This window comes from Vidua macroura, chromosome 13 (genome assembly GCF_024509145.1).
Source record: "Vidua macroura isolate BioBank_ID:100142 chromosome 13, ASM2450914v1, whole genome shotgun sequence".
NCBI lineage: Eukaryota > Metazoa > Chordata > Aves > Passeriformes > Viduidae > Vidua > Vidua macroura.
The window spans coordinates 10,233,044-10,259,315 of NC_071583.1; the positions used below are offsets into that span (position 1 = coordinate 10,233,044).

General features: G+C 41.4%; 1 protein-coding gene across 3 annotated transcripts in view; it reads left to right on the plus strand.

The window, feature by feature from the left end:
- The first annotated feature begins 2,984 nt into the window (after positions 1-2,984).
- UROC1 (urocanate hydratase 1) overlaps positions 2,985-26,272 on the plus strand; it is a 37,193-nt gene continuing 13,905 nt past the window's right edge. The window contains exons 1-14 of one of the 3 annotated variants that reach the window (XM_053989720.1): positions 2,985-3,286; positions 8,882-9,012; positions 11,612-11,705; positions 12,156-12,215; positions 15,552-15,680; positions 16,333-16,394; positions 17,315-17,381; positions 17,956-18,099; positions 22,065-22,153; positions 22,625-22,687; positions 22,870-23,049; positions 23,559-23,656; positions 23,906-23,978; positions 25,064-25,185. In XM_053989720.1, the coding sequence (XP_053845695.1) occupies positions 3,161-3,286; positions 8,882-9,012; positions 11,612-11,705; positions 12,156-12,215; positions 15,552-15,680; positions 16,333-16,394; positions 17,315-17,381; positions 17,956-18,099; positions 22,065-22,153; positions 22,625-22,687; positions 22,870-23,049; positions 23,559-23,656; positions 23,906-23,978; positions 25,064-25,185 (1,438 nt within the window). In that variant the 5' untranslated portion in view covers positions 2,985-3,160. The remainder of the gene's footprint in view (positions 3,287-8,881; positions 9,013-11,611; positions 11,706-12,155; positions 12,216-15,551; positions 15,681-16,332; positions 16,395-17,314; positions 17,382-17,955; positions 18,100-22,064; positions 22,154-22,624; positions 22,688-22,869; positions 23,050-23,558; positions 23,657-23,905; positions 23,979-25,063; positions 25,186-26,272) is intronic. The other 2 variants (XM_053989718.1, XM_053989719.1) reach the window with 2 other exon arrangements.

Here is a 26,272-nt window from a genome sequence, read left to right on the forward strand (position 1 = left end):
AGGCGGGGAGCTCTGCTCGGTCCGGTCCTTGGCGCTTGTTTGGATGCTATTTCGAAACTTTCATTCCTGCTCTCGCCTTTGGTGGAGCTCCGGCTCGGCTGTGCCCGGGTGCGCCCTGGCAGCCCTGCCCAGCCCGTCGCACCTCCCGCAGCCTGCTGCTCCCCGGGGCGGCGAGGGGGTGCGGGCAGCCTGAGCCCTGCTTTGTTCGGAGGTGCCCCCGGTACCTTCTCTGCCTGTGCTTCCTGCAGCGTGGGGTCATAAGAAGAAGAGTTGGCTTTGGTCCCTGAGAGATGATGAGAAGCAAGTGCTTTCTTGGCTCTTCTCTCTTTTTATTTTGGTTTGTTTTATTTTATTTCATTTCCCTCCTCCCTCCGCTGTCACGGAAGCCGCTTCTCCCCCACCTCCAAGGGATTTGCTTCACACAGCGAGCGCCAGGGGAGTGGAAAACAAACGCAGCGCCAGCTCTCCGGGGCCGGTGCCCGGGCAATCCCCGGTGTGCGCTGCTGGACCGGCTCCTGGCCGCGCCTCGGGGCTGCGGCTCCGGCAGGGACGGGCGCGGGCAGGGGCTGCTGTGCTGCCGGGATGGAGGTGCGGTGCCCGGCGTCACACCAGAGCGGCGAAAGGGACAGGGGATGGGGAATCCTTCCTCCCTCCTGCCCCAGCAGGGCTCAGGGCGGGGGGTCCTGTCCTTCCGAGGGCGGGTTAGTTATCTGCAACTTTTGTCTCTGCTCCCTCCAACCTCTGGCTAGCACATCTCTCCGTCCTAACGGGGTACTTCTGCTCAGTTCTCCTCCTCTCTGGTCCTGTCTAGCTGCAAAGGGGATTATTAAAACATGTGATCTTTTCCCTGGGCTTTATATGTGCGGGTTTTTGGTTTGGTTTTTGGGTTTTTTTTTGTTTTTTTTTTTTTTTTTTGGTTTTTTTTTTTTTTTTTTTTTTTTTTTTTTGGTTGGTTGGTTGGTTGGTTGGTTGGTTTTTTTTTGTTTGGTTTTTTTTTTTTTTTGGGGGGGGTTTTTTGGGTTGGTTTTTTTTTTTCTGCCTTAATTTAATTTTTTTAAGGTCAGTTCCGCACCTCCTCTCGGCTGGGCTGGTCCTGGCTGGGCTCAGCTGCGGGCGTTGTTTTGCAGCGCATCCTCTCCTCCCGCAGCCGGGCTGGCTGTGCGTGCGTGTTTCCCCGTGCGTGTCCGTGTGTGCGCGCAGGCGGGGGCGCGTCCGCGTCCGTCTGTCCCTGCAGCACCCTCTGCCAGCCCGGCCGGCACATGACACTGCCCCGGCACCGCCGGGCACCGCGGCCCGGCTGCGGCTCGCTCCGGTGTCACTCGGCAGCCACGGGAGGGAGCGGGGACAGGCCGGGCAGCGAGGGGACTGGCGGCTGCCCGGAGCTGGGGTGTCTGTGCTGGCAGAATCCCTGAACCGGGGTCGGTGGCTGGCACAAACCCAGGGACACGGAGACACTCCAGTGTGTAGCAATCAGGGGGTGAAAGTGTCCAGCCTGAGAAAACAACCTAATTCAGGGTGTGAGCTCCCCACATTTTTGTTCTCTCCTTCTTGAGGTTTTTCACCAGTATAACACCATTAACTTCAGTTGATGTCATGGGAGAAGCAGGTCTGATGGGAGTGCAGATGCAGACGAGGTTATTCTTGTGCCCTTGTGTGTGCAGGATCAGACCTTAAAGGGATTTGAAGAATGTAGGTTGAACAAAGAATAAGGAAAGATTTATTTCCCTTGGGGTGGGAATGTTTATCTAAGTCAGGGTTATCTGACTAGATTTTGGGATAGAATTTTCTGAGTTTACCCTTCCTTTTATAATACTTTTAATATGAAAACTCAATAGAAAACTTTAAAATATAGAGGCTTTCCTGTCTCCTTTTAGTCTTTGCCTTTTGTTTGAAAGCAGCTAAAATACTGTATAATTACAAAACAAAATTCTCCTGCTGTGAATGACATTATCCTTCAGAGGGTCAGAGTCTGCTGTGTGCTCAGCTCCCCTGAGATGCTCTGAGATCTTTCAACTTGAGCATCTTCACTGGGAGCTGGGGATGTGCAGGATGTCCTAGAGCTAAAGCAGATCTGACATTAATGAGAGGCTGTCATTTAATAACTGTGCTTTGTTGTCACTGCTTGTTGATTACTGCCTTTGTGCAGAAATGCTGTACTTTTTCATTTGCAGGTTTTAGGCTCATTTCTAACTGAAATGCTTTGCCCAGTTAATTTCACAAGGCTTAAAATGAGGCACTTGTAGTTCAATGGATGTAATAAAGATCAAGAAGCTTCTGTATATTTCAACAACAAGCCAGAATGGAGAGCAAAGTTCACGTTGCACTGTTAAGTGGAAAATCAAAGTTAAGTACATTCATTTACCTGTGATGCCTGGATTGCAGTACAAGACTTTCTAGTTGTTGTTGACTGTAGGGAATAAAAGTGACATAGGACTGAAAGCCTTCATTATTCCTCTCAATTATTGCCTGTCTTGAGAAATCCACTTCCAGTGCTAATGAGTACATTTCCAGTTCAGTGCTATGAAAATCCATTCATGCCTGTGAGCTGAGAGGAGCTAACACCTAAGGGGGAAATTTTGCTGCTTTGATAACCACTGCTGGTGTCTAGAAGATGAATTGGTGAGACCTGAGGAACTGCCCATACCAAGGGGTGTCAAACAGAGAATGCCCATCTTAACTGAACAGTGTGTATGAACAGTGATGTGAATAATCCTTAACTTTCATTAGTTCCTAAACTACAGTAACATAAATGTACAATTCATGATGTCTCAGTCAATATTCCTGCTCCAGACCACGACCCTCACGTGAACATTGGGGAGATCAGGTTATTTGGAAGGTGACTGAATTTTCTCTGGAGCACGGCACCAGTTGACAAAGCACCCAGAGAATAATCAAACTGTGAATCATTCATTTTGGGGGAGGAGGGAAGAGCCAATGGCATGGCACAGAGCGGGGAGGTGTGTCACCTGCACCACCTGTCCTCTCTGCCTGACAGCCCCGGTTGCAAAAGCCAGAGGACAATCTGTCCTCTTGGAGACCCCCCTGGAGTGGTGGCACATTTGAATCGTGCAGCATCTTGCTTTCCTGCACCCTTGTACCTCCCTTTCCTCACACCTCTCCAGTTTGCCTTGCCTTTCCTCCTCCTATTTCCTCAGCAGCTATGACCAGCCTGAAGGAAATCTGTCGTGGCCTTCCTCTAAACCCTCTGCCTGAAAACAAAGGTCGGAGAAAAGGAATACCCCATGCACCCGTGAGAACACCCAATCTCACTGCTCAGGAGAAAAAGGTAACATGGGCTTTCACAGGCCCTCATTTCTCTTCCTTTCAGATAAAGGCAGCTTGGGGCAGCAAACCTGCTTGCCTCAAATGCTTTTCTGAATGGAAAGCTAACTTTGTGTCAAATGTATTTCCTTGGTGATAGAACTCTGTAATGGGACAAAGGACTGGAAGCTCTACTGTTTGCTTCCTTTCTTCCTCCTCCAGAATAATTGGGATATGAGGGAGATTTTCTGCACACCTTCCATGACTTTAAAAGGCTAAACAAGAAGCACTAGACTTCAATACTGTCAATCCAGCATTGTTTCTCAGAGGTGAAATTCAGAATGCTGTTGCAAAAGCATTGCATATGTATATGAGTGAAAGCTAACCCCTCCAATACAATAAACATCAAAGGTGATGAATCAGCATCATGGTAGCAGCTACACATCTATATATTTGCATTAAAAAATCCAATGACTTATTTTATACAGAAGTCTGGGCATAAATTTTAGGTGAGTTTGTAGGGAGTTAATTATTTATCTGTAGTTGCGTAATTATTTTCCTGTCTCTTTTTGTTTAAATAGTCTTCATACACACCAAAGTAATCATTGCATTATTTCATGTTCAAGACTAAAAAAATCAGCAGCAGAAAATAGTGGTCAATGGGTGGAGATGCTTAGGAATTTGTGTGGGAGAGGATAAGGTGGGCTCCTTAGCTTGGAAGTCTGTGCTTCATCACATGTAACATCACTTATACTGAGACATTCTGGTCAGAACACAGAAGTTCCTTCCCCAGTAACAACTTGCACACAGCTTCCTTGCCTTCGTGGGAGTTCCCCACTGGCATTAGCAGTCAAATTCTTTAAAAGTCACTTCCACAAACAGAGGAGAGTCTAGTCAAAGGGTAGAAAGAGGAACAGCTGTGAGATGTCCAAAGAGGATTTACTTCAATGTCAGGAACATTCATGGCTGAGGCATCCTGTCTGTGCCTGGGACAGCTCAGACCCATGGAAGTGTGGTTACTAAATGTGCAGAAGGGCTGTGGTGGTGGCTGTGAAGATAAAGCAGTGGGGAGTGAGTTTCACTGCATGTCAGAACATTGCCAATCATCTCTATTTTATTCCTTGCCTTTCCTAAATCCCTTTTTTCCGGAAGTCTGATCTAGCAGGAAGAAGTCCATGTTTCAAGAGAGGAGATGGTGTCTCTCAAGAAGATGCCAAACCTTGCTCTCTAACCTGTGGAGGGGAAGGCAATGACAAGGTCTTCACTCCCTATATGGAAACTGGAATAGTTTCCTGCCTCCTTTAAGGTTTGGAGCAGTAGACTGATTTTTTGCCCCCAGCTGACTGTGTAACATCCGTCTCTTTTCCCTCCATTTCACCTACTGCATGTGATAAGAGGTCATGCTAGTTGAGTGTTTCATTAGACTATTAGAGATTTTAAGGCTTCCTTTATGATTTATTTTACGGCTAGTCCTACACCTTAAACTCTTAAGAGAATTAGAGGCTCAGCTGGTATTTTTTTCATATCTGAAAGGTCAAATCTCTTTTTTTAAGAGGTGCTTCATGCCTAGAAAAGCATGTAGATGAAAGATTGTCTGTCTATAAGGTTTTTTTTAAGTCATCTTGAGACAGGCTTCCAGATGTTGTTGACAGTGTGTAATGCTGAACATATTATAGGACTTGTCTTTATATATGGCCTTGTGTTCACTTTCTAATTGAAATATTCAGAGGAAGCTTTGACAGAAGTGAAGTTCATAATGCTCTGCTGATTTCCTCTGGATTTCTCCCTCTTTTCATATGCCTTCATTCCAGTTTTAGTCCTTGTTACAATAATAAACCTTACCACTGCCAATGTTTTATTTTCTTGGGCCTCCTTTTGTGGTTATAACAGAAATCCTGTAAGTGAGATTTATAAAGAACTGTGTGTTTTGGGACTTGCTGAAGAAGTATCTAATTCTTCCTATCATACCAGCCTTAATCTTCTTGGATAAATTGAGCCATATCTCAGAACTGATTCTTATTATATGTTTCCTGAATTCTCTTCCTTCAGCATTCTTTGCCTGAGGCCTGAAACAGCCACATCCTCTCTTTCCCTCCCTCCACAGCTCAGGAAACTCTAGCTTTCTGTTTCTCAGCATCTGTATCTTAATGCAAATATGCCTTAAATAAACTACCCTTAAAATCTAGGTGTGGTGTGTGCTTTGCAGAACAAGGGTGTTGCATGATTTTTACTCACTGACATTCTGATAAAGCTGGAGCAACTTGGAAAGAATGGCCACTTCTCTGTGTTGTTCAGGATCAGGAAAAATAGTATGGCTTTATCCAGACAGCAATTCTCCTATGGATCTTAGAGGCAAGTCATGTTACAGGGAAGAGGGGCAAGAATGAAACTGTAGAGTTAAGCCAGTCATTTCCTCTCCTTGTGCTTCCCTTCCCCTCAGTAACAGGGACTGCAACCCTTAATGATTGAGTGTCTCAAGGGTCTTAAATTGGAAGTCCTGATGATCCATCTCAGAAAATGGAAATGGATGACATTCCTTATGAAGAGGCTTCCTTCTGGCTCTTCAACAAACCCCAATTAACAAACAGGCTGGTTTACTTGATTTCTCAAGAGAATGCCCCAGCAAAGAAATTTACAGCTGATTGATTGGATTACATGGGCTCTCTTGATTATATTTTAGCATTGAGAGGTCTAAATCTTGACTAAATAGCAGAAGAATGCTGTTATAATGTAAAAATTCTGGGGAGTATATAAAAAAAGACACCCTAATAGTGATTAGAGCTTAAACACAAGAATCAAATGTTGGATGCAGCTGGCGGATTTAAGAGGAAGGCTTTTCATTTACTTATATTGCACCGTGTTGAATTAAATAAGTAACTCAGCAAATTCAGAGCAGATCATTTTTTAAAACAGCCTATGAAACTCAGGATTATAACTGCAAATAATATTTTTGACATCAGTGAACCCTGGACCTGCTTTTTCAGAGGTACTGAGCATGTTGCAGCTTAAGCTTCTGTCAATGAAAGTTATGAAAAGGAAGAGCACCTAAATATCAAATACAAAAAATATTCAGAATACAATGTGTCAGAGGTAAATAAATCATTCTAAAAGGCTAGGATAATGGGGTTTTTTTATGGTGCTTTAATGAAATATATTGTCTTCCCACAAAAGCATAATGATCAGGCTCTATGAATTTCCTCCTTGAGTGTCTTTCTCAGGTTATTCAGTTTATTTCTTAATAATGAATATGTAAAATTTTTCCCAATGCACATGGCCATTGCCCTTTCATAGAGCAGTCAGGCTTCATCTAAGCAATTTTCAGCACCTTGGCTCTTTTATTGGGAGATTTTCACAATATCTTTAAATTCTTCTGATTTCAAGACTATATTTTTTACAGCTAATTCACAGCTATTTATTCCTTTTCCAGCATTTCCCTGAAGCTTCTTCCTGCTTTGACATTTATTCTGCAGTGAGACAGCAATCAAATATCACCTTTATTCCGTTCAGCTAAAAAAGCCATAGTCTTAATCCTCGTTTATAAGACCTCTATTGTCTGTGCAAGGTGCCTTTCCCACATTTCATGTAACATTCAAGTTCATGTTTCATTAATGCTTGCATCATCAAAATTCAGGCTTCTGATAATGTGTAACATTAATAGGATAGAGGCTCAGTCTAAGTGAATTTATTTGAAAATCAAACCAGATTTTTCTTGCTTGAATTAAATGGTGAAGAAAAATATTTGCCCATCAGTTTCATTTTAATGCAAATAACATATTGATCAAAGACTGTGGGTGATCCTTGCCACAATGGAAGCCTTATAATTCTCTGTAATTCTCAAAGGCAGTCAAAATGCCAGTGTTTGCTACTCGGTTTTGTTGGGTTTAGGGGTGCAGGTGGTTTTATTTTTGCTTTAGAAATTTCTCCTATCTAGAACCTCCTGTGATGGCTGCTCGCCTCTGAGACTGACTTTGGAAATCCCTGTGTATTTTGTCATTGTGTGGATATAGGTGGAATTTTTGTGTTTATTAATAGCATGCCCTTGAAAAATGACTGCTTATCTAACTGGAGAAGAATGAAGTGGTATTAGAAGATGGAATTTGCATTTTCTTATCTGGTAAATAGATTTTTTCCCCTCATCATTCTCTGTGTGGAATGGCAATTCTGATTTGTAGGTTTTTACTGGTCTGATCCTCAGGTGGTGTAAATCAGCACAGCCTCACTGATCTCAAAGCTGTGTGCCTGCTCAGGAGCAAGTGTGCCAACAAAAACCTCTCTCAGTATGAGACATTTTAGTTTTATTGTTCCTTTTGCTCCAAGAGAAACCAGAGTGCTCAGAGGAAGTGGCTGAAGCTCCAACCGTCACAGCCAGACCAAGAACAGGTTGAATAAGGAGTTTTGTTGTTGAGGTGAGGGTTTTGTGGAGCTTTTCAGTGCTGCTTACCAGGGTGGCTGGGGATGATAATCACACTGGATGTTTCTAGATGCCTTTCCTCTGGATAGCTGCACTACAGCCCACCCTTCACCCTCTTCAGGAGGCACTTGCTTCCACAACTGATCTGTCAATGGCAGGAGTCACAAAATCTCTACTCAGCCCTCTCAAAAACTGAGCTGTTGTCAGATTCGGAAGCAAACTTGATCCCTTTCTATCTTTTCCACAGCCACTGAAAAATCAGCCAAAGGAAGATATGAAATTCCATATGATTTGTGAATCTTTTAATCTAAAAGTCCTTTGGATGGTGTTGCCATTTGCCAGAGAACTTATAAGATCTTTGCATGAAACTGGCTATTTAAAGATGACAAAATCTTTGTTCTCATTATGGTTTTAATCAAATGAAACGCAGAATACAGAGACATGCCTTAACAGGCTGTTACTAAAGATAGTGATTTATTTATGGGTTCTTTCATCCAAAAGGACATATTGTACTTTGCAAACCATGGCTCATGTCTTTGAAGGCAATAGGGAGTGTAAGCCACGTAGTATCATCTGCAGAATTTAGCTGAGTGCCTAGTAATCACTTCAGCTAATTTGGAAGTGATACATGTAACATCAATAAAATAATGTAACCCAACACCCTCTGTAATACATTAGGATGCTAAATGGAGTGAATCTGCAATAAAACTTAGCCCACGAACATCTTCATCTGGGAGCATGTCACATAACTTTGGGCTAAGGTCCTGTTTTGAATGGAAAGTACTGTAGGATCTTCAGTATCTTGGAGTTTAGGGACTTAGTTTTAAGGATTTCTGAACAATGTTTCCTCGGTAGTTCAGTGCCCCCAGCACTGCAAGAGAGAATTTGTCTGTGTCTGATATTGATAAATATACTTACCATATCTCCAAGGTCTCTCCGTGCAGATTTGGGGAGGCAGGTGGGAAGGGGATGGTTACATGTTTACCCTAATTGAACCTACAAGGAAAGATGCAGCTAGAAACACTTCAACAGGGAAGCAGGAATGAAGCTCCCCTGGTGTGAGCTTAGCCTTTTGAATTGCATTGTCCTTCTAACAGCTTAGGCAGGCTTCCAGCTGAGTCTGGTTAAAGTTCAGGGCCACCCACTTACCTCCATTTCTCTTGTACCTCGTTTTTTCTCTCTTGTTTATCTTTGTGTGTTTTTTGGCAGCTGGCTCTGCACAATGCCTTGCGTTATTTCCCACCTGAAATCCAAAAGAAGCTGGCGCTGGAATTTGCTGAAGAGCTCAGACTGTATGGCCACATCTATATGTACAGATTCTGCCCGGATATTGAGATGAGGTGAGGACTGGATGGTTCACGTTGTATTCAGCTGCAATTTGCTTGCCAGCTTTCACCTGTGGAACTGACCTTTAAAGAGTGGCATTGCTGCATCCATGTTTACCTCTTGTAGAAGTTTTCATAATGTATTAATGATGCTTATCATCTGGTAATTTGGATGTTCTGTGTATTGTAGTGATTTCATTTCCAGGGAGGGTTGCTGTGTGTTTTGGGATGCTCCATGGGACTAGGAGGGAAGCAGAGTGTTCCCTTCTGGATAGGCTGTGGTGGGCCTGGGCAGTCTCACTGCTAGAAAGCTCAATCAACACAGGTAAAGGACTGAGCCAGGCTGCGTGTGTGGCAACCCAGCTTTGCCACACACAGGGATCCCAAAGGCTCTGCCCCATGGCAGGGCTTGGTTTCCAGGGGCCAGTCATTGCTCAGAGACCTCCAATGACAACCTTGACAGGAAACTTGCAATAGTTCTGAGCTGCTGCAAGTCAAGTCCCAACTGAACAAAGAAGTAAGACCAGGTGAGTGGCTGGTTGGTTGAGCATGCTCTAAGAGCAAAGGAAGCTCTCTGGGCTTGAAAATTAAGGCAGCACATTTTTTCCATTGGAACCTTAATGTGACCCTGGTGTGTAATAAGCTGTGCCTGTTGGTCTTGGACCATCACTTCATTCTAGGGATGCTGGGTCTAATGTTTGTGAAGCAGAACAGATTTAGTGAGGGCTGCCAGGGGATAGCTGCTTTTTTTAGACTGATTGATTCCTTTTTACATCAGCAGAGGCCTGGTTAATGTCCATAGAGAAATCTGAATAAAGCAATAGAAAGTACTCTGATTTCCACAGACAACCATGTTTCTATGCTGTTCATGTTAGCCTGGGGTCAGCTCTTGCAGAATTCAGCTAAGGAGTGGAGAAATGGAAGACTATCTGAAAGGTTTTGCAGAGCTAGACTTCAGAGGACCCTGGACTAAACTGCAAATGGTGACACCTTCCAAGTAGGCTTGGATGAGATGGTCCAGCAGCTTGTTTCCATCACTGGCATCAGTGATTCTTTGACAGCTTCAAGTATTTTTATTTTGTAATCATTTCACTGATCATTTTCTAATAGACTGTTGCAGTCTCACAATGAGAAAATGCCTTTTGATCTCTGTAGTCTGAGAGTATTTGATTTTTGTTTTGTATGTCCCAGGGAGCGTGGCTCCATTTAAGTCATGTTCCTATGCCAGAGCACTCCACTAAGACCTGCTTGTTGGGTTTCTTATGTTCTGAGCAATATTATGTGTAAATATCTCCTCTTGGTGAATTGGTAACTTTCCACAGAAATGCTCTTTTATCAAGTTTAGAACAGCAGAAATCCCTAATAAAAAAAGCATTGTGGAAAAACTCAAAGGCTTTCCCTCCTGGTTTGGCAATGACTACAAGGCATTTGTGTTAGTATCCTGATGTAAAAAGCCAGGATAAAGTGCATGGGATAAAGTGCAAATGGGAGGAACCCATTTGCTGAATCTGTGGATTATGCATTCCAGATCTTGGCTCATGAGCTGGACAGTGGATGTCCAATTATTTTGTTTTTTTTTTTGTCGTTGGCACACTTCAGCCTGACCTTTTGAGTGTAACTTTCCCTGCACAAAGCAGGTGTCCAGCCATTGAAGATCTAAGGTCCGGTAAAAGGAAGATCATTTAGAAACCATACCAAAAGATCCTTTCACTCTTTAGGAATTTTCAGCCGTGGTCATGGTGGTGTTGCTTACAGAAGAGGAAGGACTAAAACTCTTGATCAGTAGTTCCACTTCCTTCAGGTGTCATACCTTAGAGGCCTCAGCATAATTGTACTAAAACCTGTGCAGATACAGCAAAGGGACTGTCCCTGCCCTAAACAGCTACAGTATAAACCCAAGAGTAGAAGTTTTAGAGCAATTTGTTACACAAACAGATGGCGGAGGAGAAGATAACAATGAGATGATCACAGCAGGTGGCATTAAGGACATCAGTGCCAATCCACCTGAGCTGGGATAAATTTGAGACTGTTTCCCATGCCTCACCTCTCAGCTTGTGCATGAAGTACATTTTAGTGGAAAGGCCCATATTACTCCTGACTAGTTCAGTTTTTGAGAGTTTCTTGGAGTCTGAAACTCAAGCTGAGTGGTTTTTTTCTAGATACAATCTTAAATAGCAAGGGTGGATCAGTCTGAAGGAAGCTTCCAGTGATGCTGCTTTCCTTGGCACTGCAGGACTTGGCTGCTTGGCCTGGCAACTGTTGCAGAGGCCACTTCCACCACCCCCTGAAAAAAATGCAGTTAAAAGGAATGAGCATTCTTGGCCACCACATTTATCAATTGTGATTAAATAATTCAGCAAATGATAAGCCAAATGCAATTTCTTGGTTTTGCTTAGTTCTAATAATAGTTAAAACCTGATTTGCCTGTTAAGGTACATATGTAACTTCAGATCTCTGCTTTTTTTTTCTTTACTCTTCCCCCCTGAATAAAAGCCTGCAACACAGACAATTTTGAGTATCCTTGGCATGCAGAGATATTTGAGTGGGGTGTGTTGTTGTGGTTGCTTTTGTGAGCTGAAGTGTTTCTTCTCAATTTTTGTGCCTACCCTTTCAGAGCGTACCCCATAGGAGAATACCCTTGCAAGACCAAATCAGCTGCTGCCATCATGCTGATGATCATGAATAATCTGGATCCCTCTGTGGCTCAGGTAAGGTACAGTAAAAGGAATCTGGATTCATAGGCAGCAGCAAATTGGCAAAATACTTCCTGTATGTGTTCTCACATAAATAATGAAAAATTTAGACATACAGGCACTGTATAAAGGAGCTTGGTCACTGCCTGAGACACAGAGGTCAGCTCTTGGTACATTGCTTCTACAATTTATGTTGAAAAATTAGTGCTGATGCTTCGTGTGTCTTTGGAAGCTCATCCCAGTGACAGTGTTACAGTAACAAACACTTTATTTTGAAATTTTTTTTTTTTTTTTTGTTATTAACTTACTGCTTTTACAATGCTACTTCCTGATTTCAAGAACATAGAGAGTTTTGATGCAATAACCTCTAGAAAACATTTATTACTGAGATGGCAAAAATAGCTCAGAGATACAGTAAAAGGTTTGAGAAAAGTCCTTGCCTTTATGTTGAATTGCCTTTTTTAGTTTCCTCAGGAGCTCGTCACTTATGGAGGAAATGGGCAGGTCTTCAGCAACTGGGCACAGGTAGGACATTGCTGGGTTTGCAATTTGCTTCACAGAGCCAGTTTCACCCTCCCCCATGCACATTCTGTTTAGGCAGTTTGGGATAATTCTTGGCAGTTGTTGCCTTGAAATACTCCAAAACATCCTGTTTGGATAGGGGAATGCTCAGTTATGAACTGTGTAGATGGAGAGAGCTTTATTTAGTAAGGAGAGCACAGACAGCCCAATAGAAATCTAAACATGACACCATAAACACACCAAGCTGTGTAGGATGATAAAAGGCCAGTTCTTTTTCATATGTATGGGCCTGAGTATTTAGCACAGATAATCTTAGAGTCTAAATCTAGGAAACAAAAAAGTGTATCCTCTATTTGTTTGTGGTACTTCTGCAACATTTTTCACAGGTAGTGGAATAAAAAAAGGCTTTGATTGAAGAATGTGCAATTCTGATTCATTTTTCCAGGTAAATCAGATCAGCTGTCAATATTTGTGCTAGCTGGTCAGTTCATGCTGCACTTTACTATGCATATTAGCTTTTACCTTCTAAGAACAATGGCAGGTAGTTAAAAGCCTCTCTAAAATGTTTCAAATTGTGTTTGTATAATCTGTTCTCATCTAAAAAAAAGGTAAATAAAAATACTCACTTTATTCTAAGTGATGCAAAATGCATGTGGGAAACATTTTCAGATCTTTGGAATCAGCAACATATTTGGACTTCTGTTTGCAGCACGGGTCAGAATCAGCACAAGTAGGAACCTACATCCCCCTAGAGAGCAGCATCACTCCTGAAGGCTGGGAAGGTCTCGAATTCTGACAGGAACTGGCAAAAGCTGACCTAAGGAGCCAGCTCCAGCTTCTGGCATAAAGAATCACATTTGCACCTTTGTTGGAATCCTAGATACTGAGAATTTTAAACTTTCTGTGCTTAAAAGCACAGACCCACAAGAGAGCACTGCATTTGACCAGGTTGTGGAACAAGCCTTTAAAACTGATTAATAGCATTAAGATTACAGGTGTGTAGTTAGAAGTCTATAATATCACGAGGTAAAAACTTAGAGTTTAGGATTTTAGAATATAAAAATAAATATGAAGCAAGATAGAGGTTTTAAGGTGGAGGCAAGTTGTTCTTCTTTACCTTCTTCATAAGTTTAAGTGATGTTTTATGATTAGACAGAAAAGTCTGCATTGCAGACTTTGGGAGATCAGTTATTAGGTTAAAAGAGAAAATAATCTAAGTATCCTTAATTCAATAGTTTAGTTTTAAAAGACCTTGCAACAAGAGTTAGTTAGCCATTTAGTACCTTACTAGTGAAAAAACTACCAAACTCACAGTAGTGAGACTATAACATAAATAAAAATAATAAACACCTAAGTCCAAACATAAAATACCATCCCAAGTACCTTCAATCCCAGCCTCAAAAAAATCAATACACCCTGTTGTGGCTTTATCTGAATCTGGCCTCCTGATTATTAAAGAGCCCAAGCAAAACTAATGTGTGAATGAAGTTCCTAGCTAGGGGAGAGGAATGGATTCCTCACCGTAGCATGGACTGAGTGGCCTGGGATTTCTTCTCAGTTTGGGATTTCTCATCTGTGATTAAAGGAAAATTCATGTTTAAGCTTCCTAATCTGGTAAATTGAATCTAGAAGTTAAATGGAAGCCTTAGGTAGATTTTAAGGCAAAACTGTTTTGCCTTTTTTATTTTCAAAGAGAGGAACCATGGCAATGCTCACCATTTCTTTGTTCTGTGCGTTAATTAATAAATGCCAGTTAACGATTGCCTGTTACCTATGAGTGTTACAGCATTTCTGAGGTGAGCAGTGCCAGAAGTTTATATATTGGCCTTTATTGGTCTGACAATCCTTAGGCAAATGCTGGGTGGTGAGGTGAGGTAGACGTGCTGCCAAAGTCAGCAATATTCTTTTCTCTTGTTCTCATCCAAGCCAGTCCTATGACTTGCAGTTGTTTCACAGCAGAGCAAACAAAACCTTTTTATTTTTGTTTACTTAGAGTAGCAGTCACATGAATGATTCAGTTACCACAGAACATTTTATTCTGTTTGTAGCTTGAAAACAGCCTTAATTTTTTTTTTTAAATTCTGGCATTGCAAAACTCACAGTAAAAAGGTTCAGTTTGGTTTATATCATCCTGTGCTTTCTTCTGGATAATTTCAAATGAAAGAACTAGGTCCAGAGCTAACTTTACAGGTCTTCCTCCTTGCTAGTTATGCCTTTCAATGCCAAAAGACCTATTTATCTTACAGCTTCTAGTTTTATTAGGATGTTTTTCCAAGACTGCTAGGGAGTTGAGACTTCAGCACCTGTTCTGTCCTATGACATTAAATAAATTATTCAACATTTTTCATAAGCCAAATCATAAAAAGCAAGGCAATTTGACAAACTCTTTTCAGTTCAACTGAACATGCAGCTTGGGGAATTGGCTGTGTTAGAAGGGACTGGCTTCAAATCTGTACCATTTTTCATTCAGATCACAGCCTCAGAGCTTAAGTGCCTATGTTTATTTGTCACTGATACTGTTGCCTCTTTGATCAGCAATTCTGGGGGGGGGGGGGGTTGCCCTCAAAATTTTGTCTGTGTCCCTACAAAAACTCTATTTTCAAGTAATTGTTGAATTCCAATATTTCATGGGGAAGTTTCTCACAGGCCCAGTTGACACATAATAGAAGTCCTGTGGAGGTTAAGGGGCTTTGTCATAGACAGTGCTGGATTACAGTTTAAGTTACTTTAGATGGTCTAAGTGTACATTTTGGTGTTAATCAAGAGTAACTATTGAATTATGCAGCCAAAGCTGAAATATATTTGTGTACTCCAGGATGCATCAAGGATTTTCTTCTGTTTCCACAATGAAAGCTGTTTTTTTTTCCCTTGAGAAGAAAAGCTATTTCATTTTGAAGTGCACATTATAAAAACCATTTATCTCACTAGAAAATGCTGAAATTCAGATTAGGATCAACAATAAGCATGAGTATTTAATCACTTCTATAGGGAAAATTTTGCAGTTTGGCTTTGGAAGGATTGCCAGAAAAGTGCCAAATACAAGTGGTTAATCTCAAGATAAAATTAGAATGGCTTTAAAAGTGAAGGATATCTGGGGTTTGTACTGGAGAAATTATTCTGGAACTTATTCAGATTTTTGTTAGTTGATGATTTGTGTTTCCTGGTGAGTGATATCCCTTAAAGGACTTTATTGAAAGCAAGAATGTGTTGAGAGCTCTGTTATTCCATATGTGAATGCACTTTGTTATCTCTATAGCTGCCTTCATTCTCCAAGCAGCTTCACAAAAAAACAGGAAGTGTAAGATGCAAAGTCCCTCTTTTCCTTGCTTTTCATTTCAGTTCTGGCTGGTAATGCACTATTTGTCAGAGATGACAGAAGAGCAAACACTGGTGATGTACAGTGGGCATCCCCTGGGGCTCTTCCCCAGCCCCCAGCGTGCTCCTCGGTTAATCATTACCAATGGCATGGTAGGTATTAATGTCTTCTCTTCTTTTTCCCCCTCTTCTCGTTCATTTTTAAGTGTTGGCCGAGTTAAAATATGATTTATACTGTCTGCATTTATACAACACACAGGAGAATTTGGGGTCCAAATTCTGCAGCATTTTTTCCAGCACAGCTGCTGTAACCTCACGTGTGCTGATCTGCAGTGGTGGAGGGAACAACCTTCTCCTTATTAGAAAACCTCTGTTCTGCCTGAGTCTGAGACACTTCCTTGCCCCAAACAGTTCATCTAGGTTCACTCTGGAAGATTTAAAAGCCCTCAGTTAGCAAACATGATTATTAATCAGAGGCTCAGATATCTGGACTGCTTTGCTTGGAAGGCAAGGTGGCCAAGTGGAGATATTGACAGTCTTTTGAGCCATTCAATATCCATTCCCCTGCAGGTTAGTTTTGTGGCTGGGGAACTGCTCTCCTTAAAACTTGTGTAGCAGTCACAGTGCCAGGAAGACTGGACATCTTTTTTTCTAATACTGCAATACATGAAATAAAACACCTGTTTATTCTGTTTTTCTGCATATGTAATAGTTACAGAAATAGTTAAAGAAATTTAGGCTGTTTAAAAGAGCTGCTTAAATCTCTAATTTGCTTATGTGGATTTTATTTTGGTTGTTTTCTTAGGTTATTCCCAACTATTCCTCCAGAGATGAATATGAGAAGATGTTTGCTCTGGGTGTAACAATGTAAGAAGATAGCTCACTATTAAAAATATATCAAATACTTGACTAAGATATAATTCAGACATCAAGCAGTGACTGATTAAGATTTCTAATGCAGATGCGTTTCAACTGTGCTGCATAAAGTTCTGATGCTGCAAAGCATTAATGCACACTTAAATGGAATTACTTCAGAGTTTGAATTATGTTCAGCCACATATATAAGGATGTAATTGAGGTCTGTTAGGAATTAATATTAGGTTTATGTGTGAGGCTTGGCTGAACAATAGCCTAAAGCCTTAATCATAACCCACTTAAAGCACTTGCTAGTTCTAATTTTCAGTGGTTGTTTGGCAGCCTATGGAAAATACAAGTTATAAAACATTCTTTCATGCTAAAAGAAACTTTGAAGTAGAAAGTGATCGTTTTTTAATGATTTTTATGTACTCTTCTATTGTTGATGAGCACAAGATTATAATTCTTTTGTCCTCCAAGGAGAGAATAAATTAAAACAGCTGAAGTGCTGTCCCACTTCTCTGGGAATTTAGTGTGAATGTGGTCAACCATTCTGGGCTAAAAGCTTCCAAAGTGGTCATGTTTCTGAGAGGCAGGAGTGCACTGAAACCCAATGACACAGAGATTCCAGTGAGGTAACAAAGAGTGTCCTTTGGTCCCAGTCACTGAGCTAAATGCCAAGACAAGTTTACACTCAGCTTTTGATCCATGTATTTTTGAACTCAATTTAATGAGCTAAACACTCCTCCAAAATCTGTTGGTGCATTGCTAATGGTAAAACTCTTAAATTGAGAATTTGGTAACAGCAGACCTTTAACAACAAATTGAAGCACAGAGGGTTTTTTGTTGTACTGGAGACACAAGTGGACAAGAGCAAGTGCTGCTCCAGCCTGAGCAATGTGTGGTGTCACTGTGCTCCTTGCTGTCCCCAGGTATGGCCAGATGACTGCAGGCAGCTACTGCTACATTGGGCCTCAGGGAATAGTCCATGGGACCGTGGTAAGGACCTGGGGAAAGCTCTGCCAGCACCTGGTGGAGGAAGCCTTCTCCCATGGTGGCTGGCTATGCGAGTGGGTTGGATTGCTGTGAGAGGAACTTCTGGCTACTAAAGAAATTCTCATTGCCTGCTCCATAAAAAATTAATGTCTTTTCACGTAGATATGTCTTATCCAGAGCACAGACTTGAAGGGATTTGCAATCAAAGTCTCAATATGAGCTCATATTCAGCTACAATATGTGAAGTATGAATTGACCAAATGCATTAAATAAAAATACTTTCTTGGCTGTTTTCCTTAGCTGTCCTTTGCAGCCACCCATAAATCTCTCTATCGCAAGCGCAGCATGTTGGGAACCACTGATTATTCTATTTCATGGTGAGAGAAATAAGCATCATGAGGACAGATGGTTTCACAACATCATTTTGAAACGTATTTCCTTCTTCAAGGATTAAAAGGTTTCATGGTGCTGATGACCCCAGAGTTTCAAAGTCTGTTTGCTAAAGGGACGGAAGATCTTTAAATTTCAGGACTCCAGTGAAAATGGCTGCTGGTGATGCTGTGTTTGTTGTGTGCAGCTCACAGTGCTCAACGCAGGCCGTCGGTACTTGAAGGCAGAGGACCTGTCTGGGAAGGTGTTTGTCACTTCTGGCCTCGGAGGGATGAGCGGAGCCCAGGCCAAGGCTGCAGTCATTGCTGGCTGTGTGGGGGTCATTGCAGAGGTGAGAGCAGTGCCACTGTCATTCTGTCTTCTCATGCTGAGTCAGAACCCCCATTCTTCTGATCTGACAGGTTCCTGAAGTAACCCTGACAAACCAAACTCAGAAAATATACTGTTTTCTAAGATATGTCTCTTTTTTCCATTGCTGAGCAGTTTTCACTGCTATTCCACTCTACATTCACTCAGTGGATCAGACTGCAAAGATACAGACTTATAATTGCTTCACAAATTATGCAGAATGATGCTGTCAGATGAGTCATTCCCAGTGTTTGAAGTATCCTCGTTTCATGTGTGAAAAAGTGTAATCTCCACAGGCAATTCCCATGAGAACTGCATTCTCTTATGTTAAGAATGTGTTAGTTATGTTATTTAACTTTGATTAACCTTTAAAGCTTCCAGCACCCTTATCAGATGCAAAAGGAAGTACCTATTAAAAATGCTGGCATTGTTCACTCATCAAGATTGGTACTCATGAAGCTGCTTGATGTTGTGATTCCTTGAAGTCAGTGGGACTTTTCAAGTTGACTTCTGAGGTTAATCACAAGCACTTATGAGAATCCCAGTTTTTAGGCAATGAAAGTGAGTTCTGCTGAGAGAAAATGCTGATGTGGGAGAAGTTCTGTAGTACCATTTTCCCTGTTCCCAAAGCTCCCCAACAGTATATCTTTGTAGAGATTCTTTCCTCCTGTGGAAAATTTCTCTGTTCCTAATATGCTAAAATATCCCAGTTATTTCTTCCCATAAAGAAAGAGACTCTAATAATGATTTGTGAATGGAAGGCAGCTAATGCCCATGCAATTAAAATAGTGGGTGATAGGATCCACAGATATCCTTAAGTATCATCTAATGTAGAACACAAACATCATCATTTGGTAAAGTATATATGCCTGCATGTTTTGAGTGAAATACATTTTCACATAAAAAGGTGGCATAGGTTCTCCCAATGCCTGCCCTTCTCAGCTCTTGTGTTTATCATAGCATTCTGTTCTAGCAGCCAGATGGAAGGAGGAGTGCACAAGCAACAACTTTTAGAGATTGTTGCTCTGCAATTCTGTGAAAATGGTAGTGATGGTCTCCAGTTGTTACAGATAAGTAAGGCTTTATAAAAAGGAGGCCTTGTAAAATCATGGCTCAGGCCTGTTATGGCAGCTAAGTAAGAAAAGGACTGTGGGAAAGAGACTCAGCTGAATTAGGGGTAGAAAAGTTATATAACCATCGTGTGTTCACATCGTGGTGGGTGGTGGCTGGTTGAATTATGTTAGTTATGATTAAAAGTAACTGATAACTGGCTAATGGCTTTAAAAGGCCAGGTTTTTGCAATAAAGTGGCTCTCTTTTGCACCTGCCTGGGGATCCTGTGTCACTTCCAACCCTCACCTCACATTTAGTGATATTGACTATGTAGAAACATTAAACTCCATGCATTTCTTTCCTCATGACTGGCTTTGGTTTCAAAACACTGGAGAAACCTTCTTGGATGAGCAGATCCAAGACTGACCAAAATGCATTGAGTTCTTCTGCAGATCTGCATGTGATGGGCTTTTGGTACTGCACAGAAGGGATTTTGAGAACTAAGCCCCAGTCAGAGCTGACTGGAGTGGGAGCTTGGCCTTCTGAGTGAAAGTCATGCATAGACAGCTGAGAAACCTCTGCTGTGGGCATGTAACACTGCAGTGGAAAGAATAAGAATATCACAATCTGACCCATTTACAATTAAACTTCAGAACATAGTGGGTGAGACTGCCCACGTCATGTGCAGTAAACCTGGCTGCTCTGGCTGCCTCAGGTCTTTCATGGAAGGCTTGGGCTTCATCAGCATTACAATAATGGGGCAAAGGTGGTTTTGTTAGCACGTGGGTTTTGCATGTATTTGAGATCTCATCAGGTATTCCCTGCAGATGAAATAAATTTATTCAATTCACTATTGAATAAATAATTAACAAATAAATTATCTTTATTCAGACTTCTGTCATCATGGCCTTTGAAAAGCTGGAATAAAAAGGCCAGATTTCAGTGAATGCCATTCACAGCCATCCTTTGTCCTTTTCATCTCTATGGCTGCAGATGATTTTGTTCAGGAGACTGAATATTGCCTGGTTTTTATCTCCTGTGAGATGATCCTTGTCGGAAATGAGTCTCAGGAGCACATGTGGATAGCTATATATATGTACATATTATTTATTTAAGGAACTATTTATGCAAATGACATTGAATTGTGCAAGAGATCATTTTGTCAGCCAGGGCTTCCGAAGCTCCGACAGAAGGGATTAGTGCTGCAAGTATTTTACTTCTCCTGTTTGACAGGAAGCTGATTGTAATTTTATGAAATAATTGTGTGGAGGGACAGACATCTCCTCTGAGCTGCACTGGGCTCTCTGGGGTTACACTGGAGGCAACATTAGCTCATCCTCTTTATGCAATTTTTTAAATTACTGAGATGCTGATCCAAAAATGAGCATATTTTTGAAAGTGTGGTTCAAAGGAAGCTAGTTTTCTTGATCCAGCAAGTCTGTGGAACACTAGGAATGTCAGAGGGAGTTAAAGTAAAATATGTAGGATGTGGTAGAATTTAAGTAGATCTGATCTATGTTATGTGGGGATTTAAATGAACCCAATTCCTGTAATTCATACAGACCACTTAATATTTTTCTTCCTGTGCTGATTTAAATATCTCAGAAGAAGCTGTCCCCCATGGCACCTGACTTTATTGAATAATTCCTTTGGCAGTGACACTATTATTATCATAATCTGGGGTTTGGGAAGGATAGTCTTCATTACTGATGTGGAAAATGATGAGTGGTGTGCCATGCTAAGAATAATTGGGAAAGAAAAGGTTTCATGGTGTTCAAGCAACTCCTGAATACAGAATGTATTTAATTTACATATAAATCCCTTATTAATGAGAAAGAATTAAAATGATGGGGCAAGATTATACAGAAGTAAAAAAATGCTTTAATGAATTACTTGAAGATACTCAGGTTATGCGTTCTCATGCACACACATCACTGGGGGGGGTTAAATCTGTTGCTACCACAGAATATGGGTTTAAATTAATTTTTCCTCTTGCCTTATGCCACTGATAGCTCATTATAAATGTATTAATGAAGTGCAAGCTTGTACATTGGACCATTGATATGGAATTTGTGCCAAAGCCTCCATCATTTGTCCATCCATTTATATTTTTATCCAGCTGCCTCTTAGGCACGTACACACCGGCACACACAGAAGCTGAGCCCAGAAGAGAGTACAGATTTGGGACTGAGCTTGTTTGGAGCTTCAAAGTTCAAGCAAGAGGGAATTAAAGACATAATTTTGTTTTGCTCTGTGCTATTTTTCAGTGGCACTAGGCAGCTGGGACAGGAAAATATTTTCCTCTTTTCTTTCCATATTTGGTTGAGGTTTTCAACCAGCAGTCCAAGAACAAAAGTGAGGGTTAATTTTATTCAGCAAACCATAGCTTCATCTTGGGGAGCCTGGCACAAATGTCTTTCTGGGCTGATCAATGAAAATAGTTTCTTAACCATTGAAAAATATTATTTTCACAAAAAATAGCCAGATTTCAAAAATAAATTTGAAACATTTTTGCCTTTTAACATAATCATGAAAAGAACCAATAGGAATACTTAAATTTTGCAGAAATATATTACCTCTTATACAATTTCAATGATAAATTAAGATTCATAAAATATTTTGGGAAGTGATGTATCAAAAAATTCTATTTCTTGCTTTGAGCCTGCAGTAAAAGAGAACAGAAAGCTTAAAAAAATCAGAGGTGAAAAATAAGCATTTGAGCAATAGTTATATATATATAATCTGTATCTTTACTATATATATGTGTAACTAGGTAATAGTAGGGCTATTACCTTTACTTTTTGTTACTTTTTCCTGCAGGGTAATTGAAAAACTAAAGGTAAAAATGACTGCATGGGGGAAACAGGAGTTTTAAGATCTCTGCTATTTCTCTTAGGTTGATGAAGCAGCACTTCTGAAACGTCACAAGCAGGGATGGCTGATGGAAATCTCTAACAACCTGGACCACTGCATTGCTCGCCTTAGGTATGACTTGTAACTTGACTCTGTGAGTTTAACTCTGCTTCCTAACCCTCCACTCACATCTTTCTGCACTGTGCCATTGTAGCCTGCACATAGGAGGGGCTGAGGAACACCTCTTCTCATTCCAGGTCTGCTTTGGAATGTGAATCCAACTTCCCAAGCTGCAGCAGTCTTTATTAGCGACTACTAATGCTTCACATCATTTCTATATGTTAAACATGTCTTCATTTAGTGTCATGAATATGCATGGAGCAATTACAACTAATATTACACTTGCAGCATCACTCAAGCTTCATGGAATTCAGTGATTAACAATTATGTAAATGTTGAAAGATCTGTTTCCGAGATAAGTGTTGAAAACAGCATACAGGCTTTTGTTGTTGTTGTTTTTGAGTTTGATTCTGTGTGTGATTTGTACATTTCAAGACAGAACGAGGTGCATTTTCTTCAACCAGTCTTTTTATTATTTTCTAGAGAGGCAAGAAAGAATAAAATTGCCCTCAGTTTGGGTTACCATGGGAATGTGGTAGATCTGTGGTAAGTAGTACAAATGGATAATGAGTACATTAATGATCTGGCTTTTTGGTCAATGTGGAATCAATTCCCAAACTTGAAAGAGACATTAAATATAGTGCTGAGTATGTTAGTCTAGATGCTCATGAAAATGTGCTGTCAGAAAGGAGATCTTCACCCTTGTGTTCATTTGCTGTCCTCCCCAGGGAGAGGTTGGTGCATGAGCTGGACACAACAGGAGAGCTGCTGGTTGACCTGGGCTCTGACCAGACTTCCTGCCACAACCCATTCAGCGGGGGGTACTACCCAGTACAGCTGGGCTTTGAGGAGGGAAAGCAGCTCCTCTCCTCCAACCCAGGGAAGTTCCGGACACTGGTACAAGAGAGGTGAAGGTTTTGATCTTTCATCTTCCTAACCTTTGAGTTTAGGTGCTCTTCAAGCCATGCAGTCAGGGGGTATAGTCCACTACTGGAAAGAAAGGGTAATTTGGGCAGTTTGGGCCAAGGTAGAGGCCAGAACAGTGGTGTTCTGTTTTTCAGTTTTTTCTCTGCTTGCTTTGTGAACTACTTAAACTGTTCTGCAGTTTTGTGCAAGCTGGTTTTTCTTATCAGCCTCCATCCCCAGAGCTGGCTGCGTTGCTTGGCTGAAAGATGTGAGTGACACCTCTTTGCTATTTAGTGAAGTTCCTCAATGGCTGTAAATCTCTTAAGGATTGAGGGATAACAGGTGCAATAAGGACTGAAAGCATCTCAATTGATGTCTTGTGGATTTGTCTGAATTTATCTGGGGTCTTTCCATTCCCTCTGTCTCCTCCTACTCCCACGTCTTTGGTTAGTTAATGATACTATCCTTTTTCATATTTCATCAAGAATAACTGTTTCCTTCTTTATTTCAGTCTGAAGAGGCATGTGGCTGCTATTAACAAGCTAGCTGATAAAGGCATGTTTTTCTGGGATTATGGCAACGCTTTTCTCTTGGAAGCTCAGAGAGCTGGTGAGTAGATCCTGGAGCTGTAGGTGGAAACGAGAACAATCCTGCATGGATCTTCCCAGCTGTGTATGTTAAATAGGATAGGGTTGGCCACTGTAGTTCTAATCTTCAGTCCTTCTTTCTCTCTTGTTCTTTGAGACCCCTGGCCCTCCCTGCCTGAGATACAACCTTCATAAGATCTTGTGTGCAGTCTGGTTTTGCATTTTATAGTTTTCCTCCATTAAGTGACTGATTATTAAAATTCTTTTATAGGTGCTGATGTTGCAAAAAAAGGAGCAAATAAAACAGAATTTCGATATCCTTCCTATGTTCAGCACATCATGGGGTATGTTGGGCAGAGTTGGGAATATGCTGTCAAGTACCTTGTGACTCCCTCTGTTCAGAGGGAGAGTACTACAGAGCTTAGTGCAGACTGACAGTGATCTGCAATGATAAATTAACAAAAGAAGGCAACAGCAGTAGAAAAATGGTTCTCACAAGTGTTATGCCAGAGTTAGTGTAGGCTAGCCATTGTCAAATCAACACTCTTCACTCCTTCACATGAGTAGCTGCATTTTGTCTTTGCATGACTTTTCCTTAAGCAGTTCTGCTCAAGAAGAGCCAGGTCACAGCCTCAAACTATGACTAGAGGCAACTTCACTTCTAGGTGCTAAAAGCTGAGTGCTTGTCTCTTCAGAGAAGTAGAGATCAATTCTAAATCATCCAAGCCTTATATCTGCCCTGAAGTTAAAAGTGTGATGGAAACAGGACACTCTTCTGCCCGTGTCACCAGCTATGCCTCTCACCCACACTGTACATGCTGCTTGTAGAAACAGCTGAGCTCAGGAGATCTGTTGAGGGACTGGATTTATAACTCATTTTTCCTCTGACTCATGCTTTGCTTGCCTATGCCATGTGAATAAGAGCCTGAATATAGAGTAAGGCCCCAACCAGATTAGATCTTTTCTTCCGGCCCTCAAGTGAAGCGTGTCCCACTATTGTACATAAACAATGTGGACAGCAAATGAGTCTGGACTCAGGCACTCGGTCAGAACCTGCCCTTGTCTGACAGTGTAGATGCACTCAGGGTTAGCCTGGGTTAAGGACACAAAGACCAGGCAGCAGGGAGAGTATATTTGATGAAACAGAAGAAAAACTGCAATTCATCTGATGATGCACTTGATTGAACTGTCCAACATGACTATCAAAATTCTGGCCAGACTATACTTTTATATACAATGGATGGCTGCATGAAACATCACTGTTTAATTTCTCAGTTAATGGTCCTTGATGCTGCTGTTTAGATTAGTGCACTGAAAATGTTTCAAATTCTTCCGTCCTCAGCTAATGAAAGAAAAAGCACTGCTAGCAGCCAGGATAAATAAGGAAAGAATTTCAACTATCTCTTAATGAAACATGTTCTCTTCCCAGGGACATTTTTTCCCTGGGATTTGGGCCATTCCGCTGGGTTTGTACCTCAGGTGACCCACAGGACCTTGCTACAACTGACTCCATTGCCATGTCAGTGCTGGAAGACTCCATACGCCAGGGAGGTAAGGCATCATCCCACGCCACATCATCATCATCATCATCATCATCCCTGGGGGGGCTTCTGGAGAGAAAAGGAAACACAGAGTTGAAATGTGTTGGCTGAAAACATGGAAAGCAGGGTCTTCCAGGTTCCATGTAAGCAGGAAGTCTTGCTGCTGTCTAAACTCCTAGTATGAGTGTAGGCTGTAGGTAAAACATAAAACCACCACAGATGTTGATCCCAAAGCAATTTTGGCTAAGAGTCTTTCTTTTTATTTGTTACAGGTGTTTTTAAACTTTGTTGCCTTGAAACTTTAAGGCAATCAGTATCTCTCACCATCAGGTCTCCAAGACTAATTTAAGGAGTCAAATTGCTTTGCTCCTGTCTCACAGGTAAATGAGGCATGAAAACCTAGGGAGGCTTTCAAGAGGTTAGCAAGGAGATCAGCGACAGGAAACCCAGGTTTCCTGGGTGTGGTGCTCCATCCAGTGTCATTTTTTTGTGATTACAATTTTGAGATTTTTTTTTGTCATTTGTTGATAGATTGACAGCTATTTCTACTGATTGGTGGAACCAGTTTGGAATACCTGCATGGCTCTGTGTGCTGATCTAGGATCTAGGAATTGCACTCTTCCACATCCCTGAAACTGGGCTGTTACTGATACCCCCTGCTTATGAATGAGAAGGGAGACAAAGCTAATTGTGTGTCAGCAAACATTAATCCTGGTGTCCCAGGATGGAGAGGAAGGCCCTACCCCTTTCCCCTTCTTTGTCTACCTTTGCAGTTACCAGACAGCAGGCTCAAAGCCTTGTCACTGTCCCCAAGCACTGAAGTCCTCGGCTCTTCTGAGTGACAAAGTTTGTGCTTTCCACAATCAACAAAAGAATCCTTGAATTCTGAGGAAATCCTTCAGATCAAAAGGAAATGGATCAGAAATCCAAACCATGTTTTGAGAACAAGAGCATAATAATTTTTTTCCCTGGTAATATTGAAATATTTGTTACTTTTTTCATGAAAGACATTGAAATACAAATAGAAGTGTGAACATTTTGAATACTCTCCTGTTTGTTCAGGAACAATAAGCACTGGGAGAACCCTGGGTGGTATT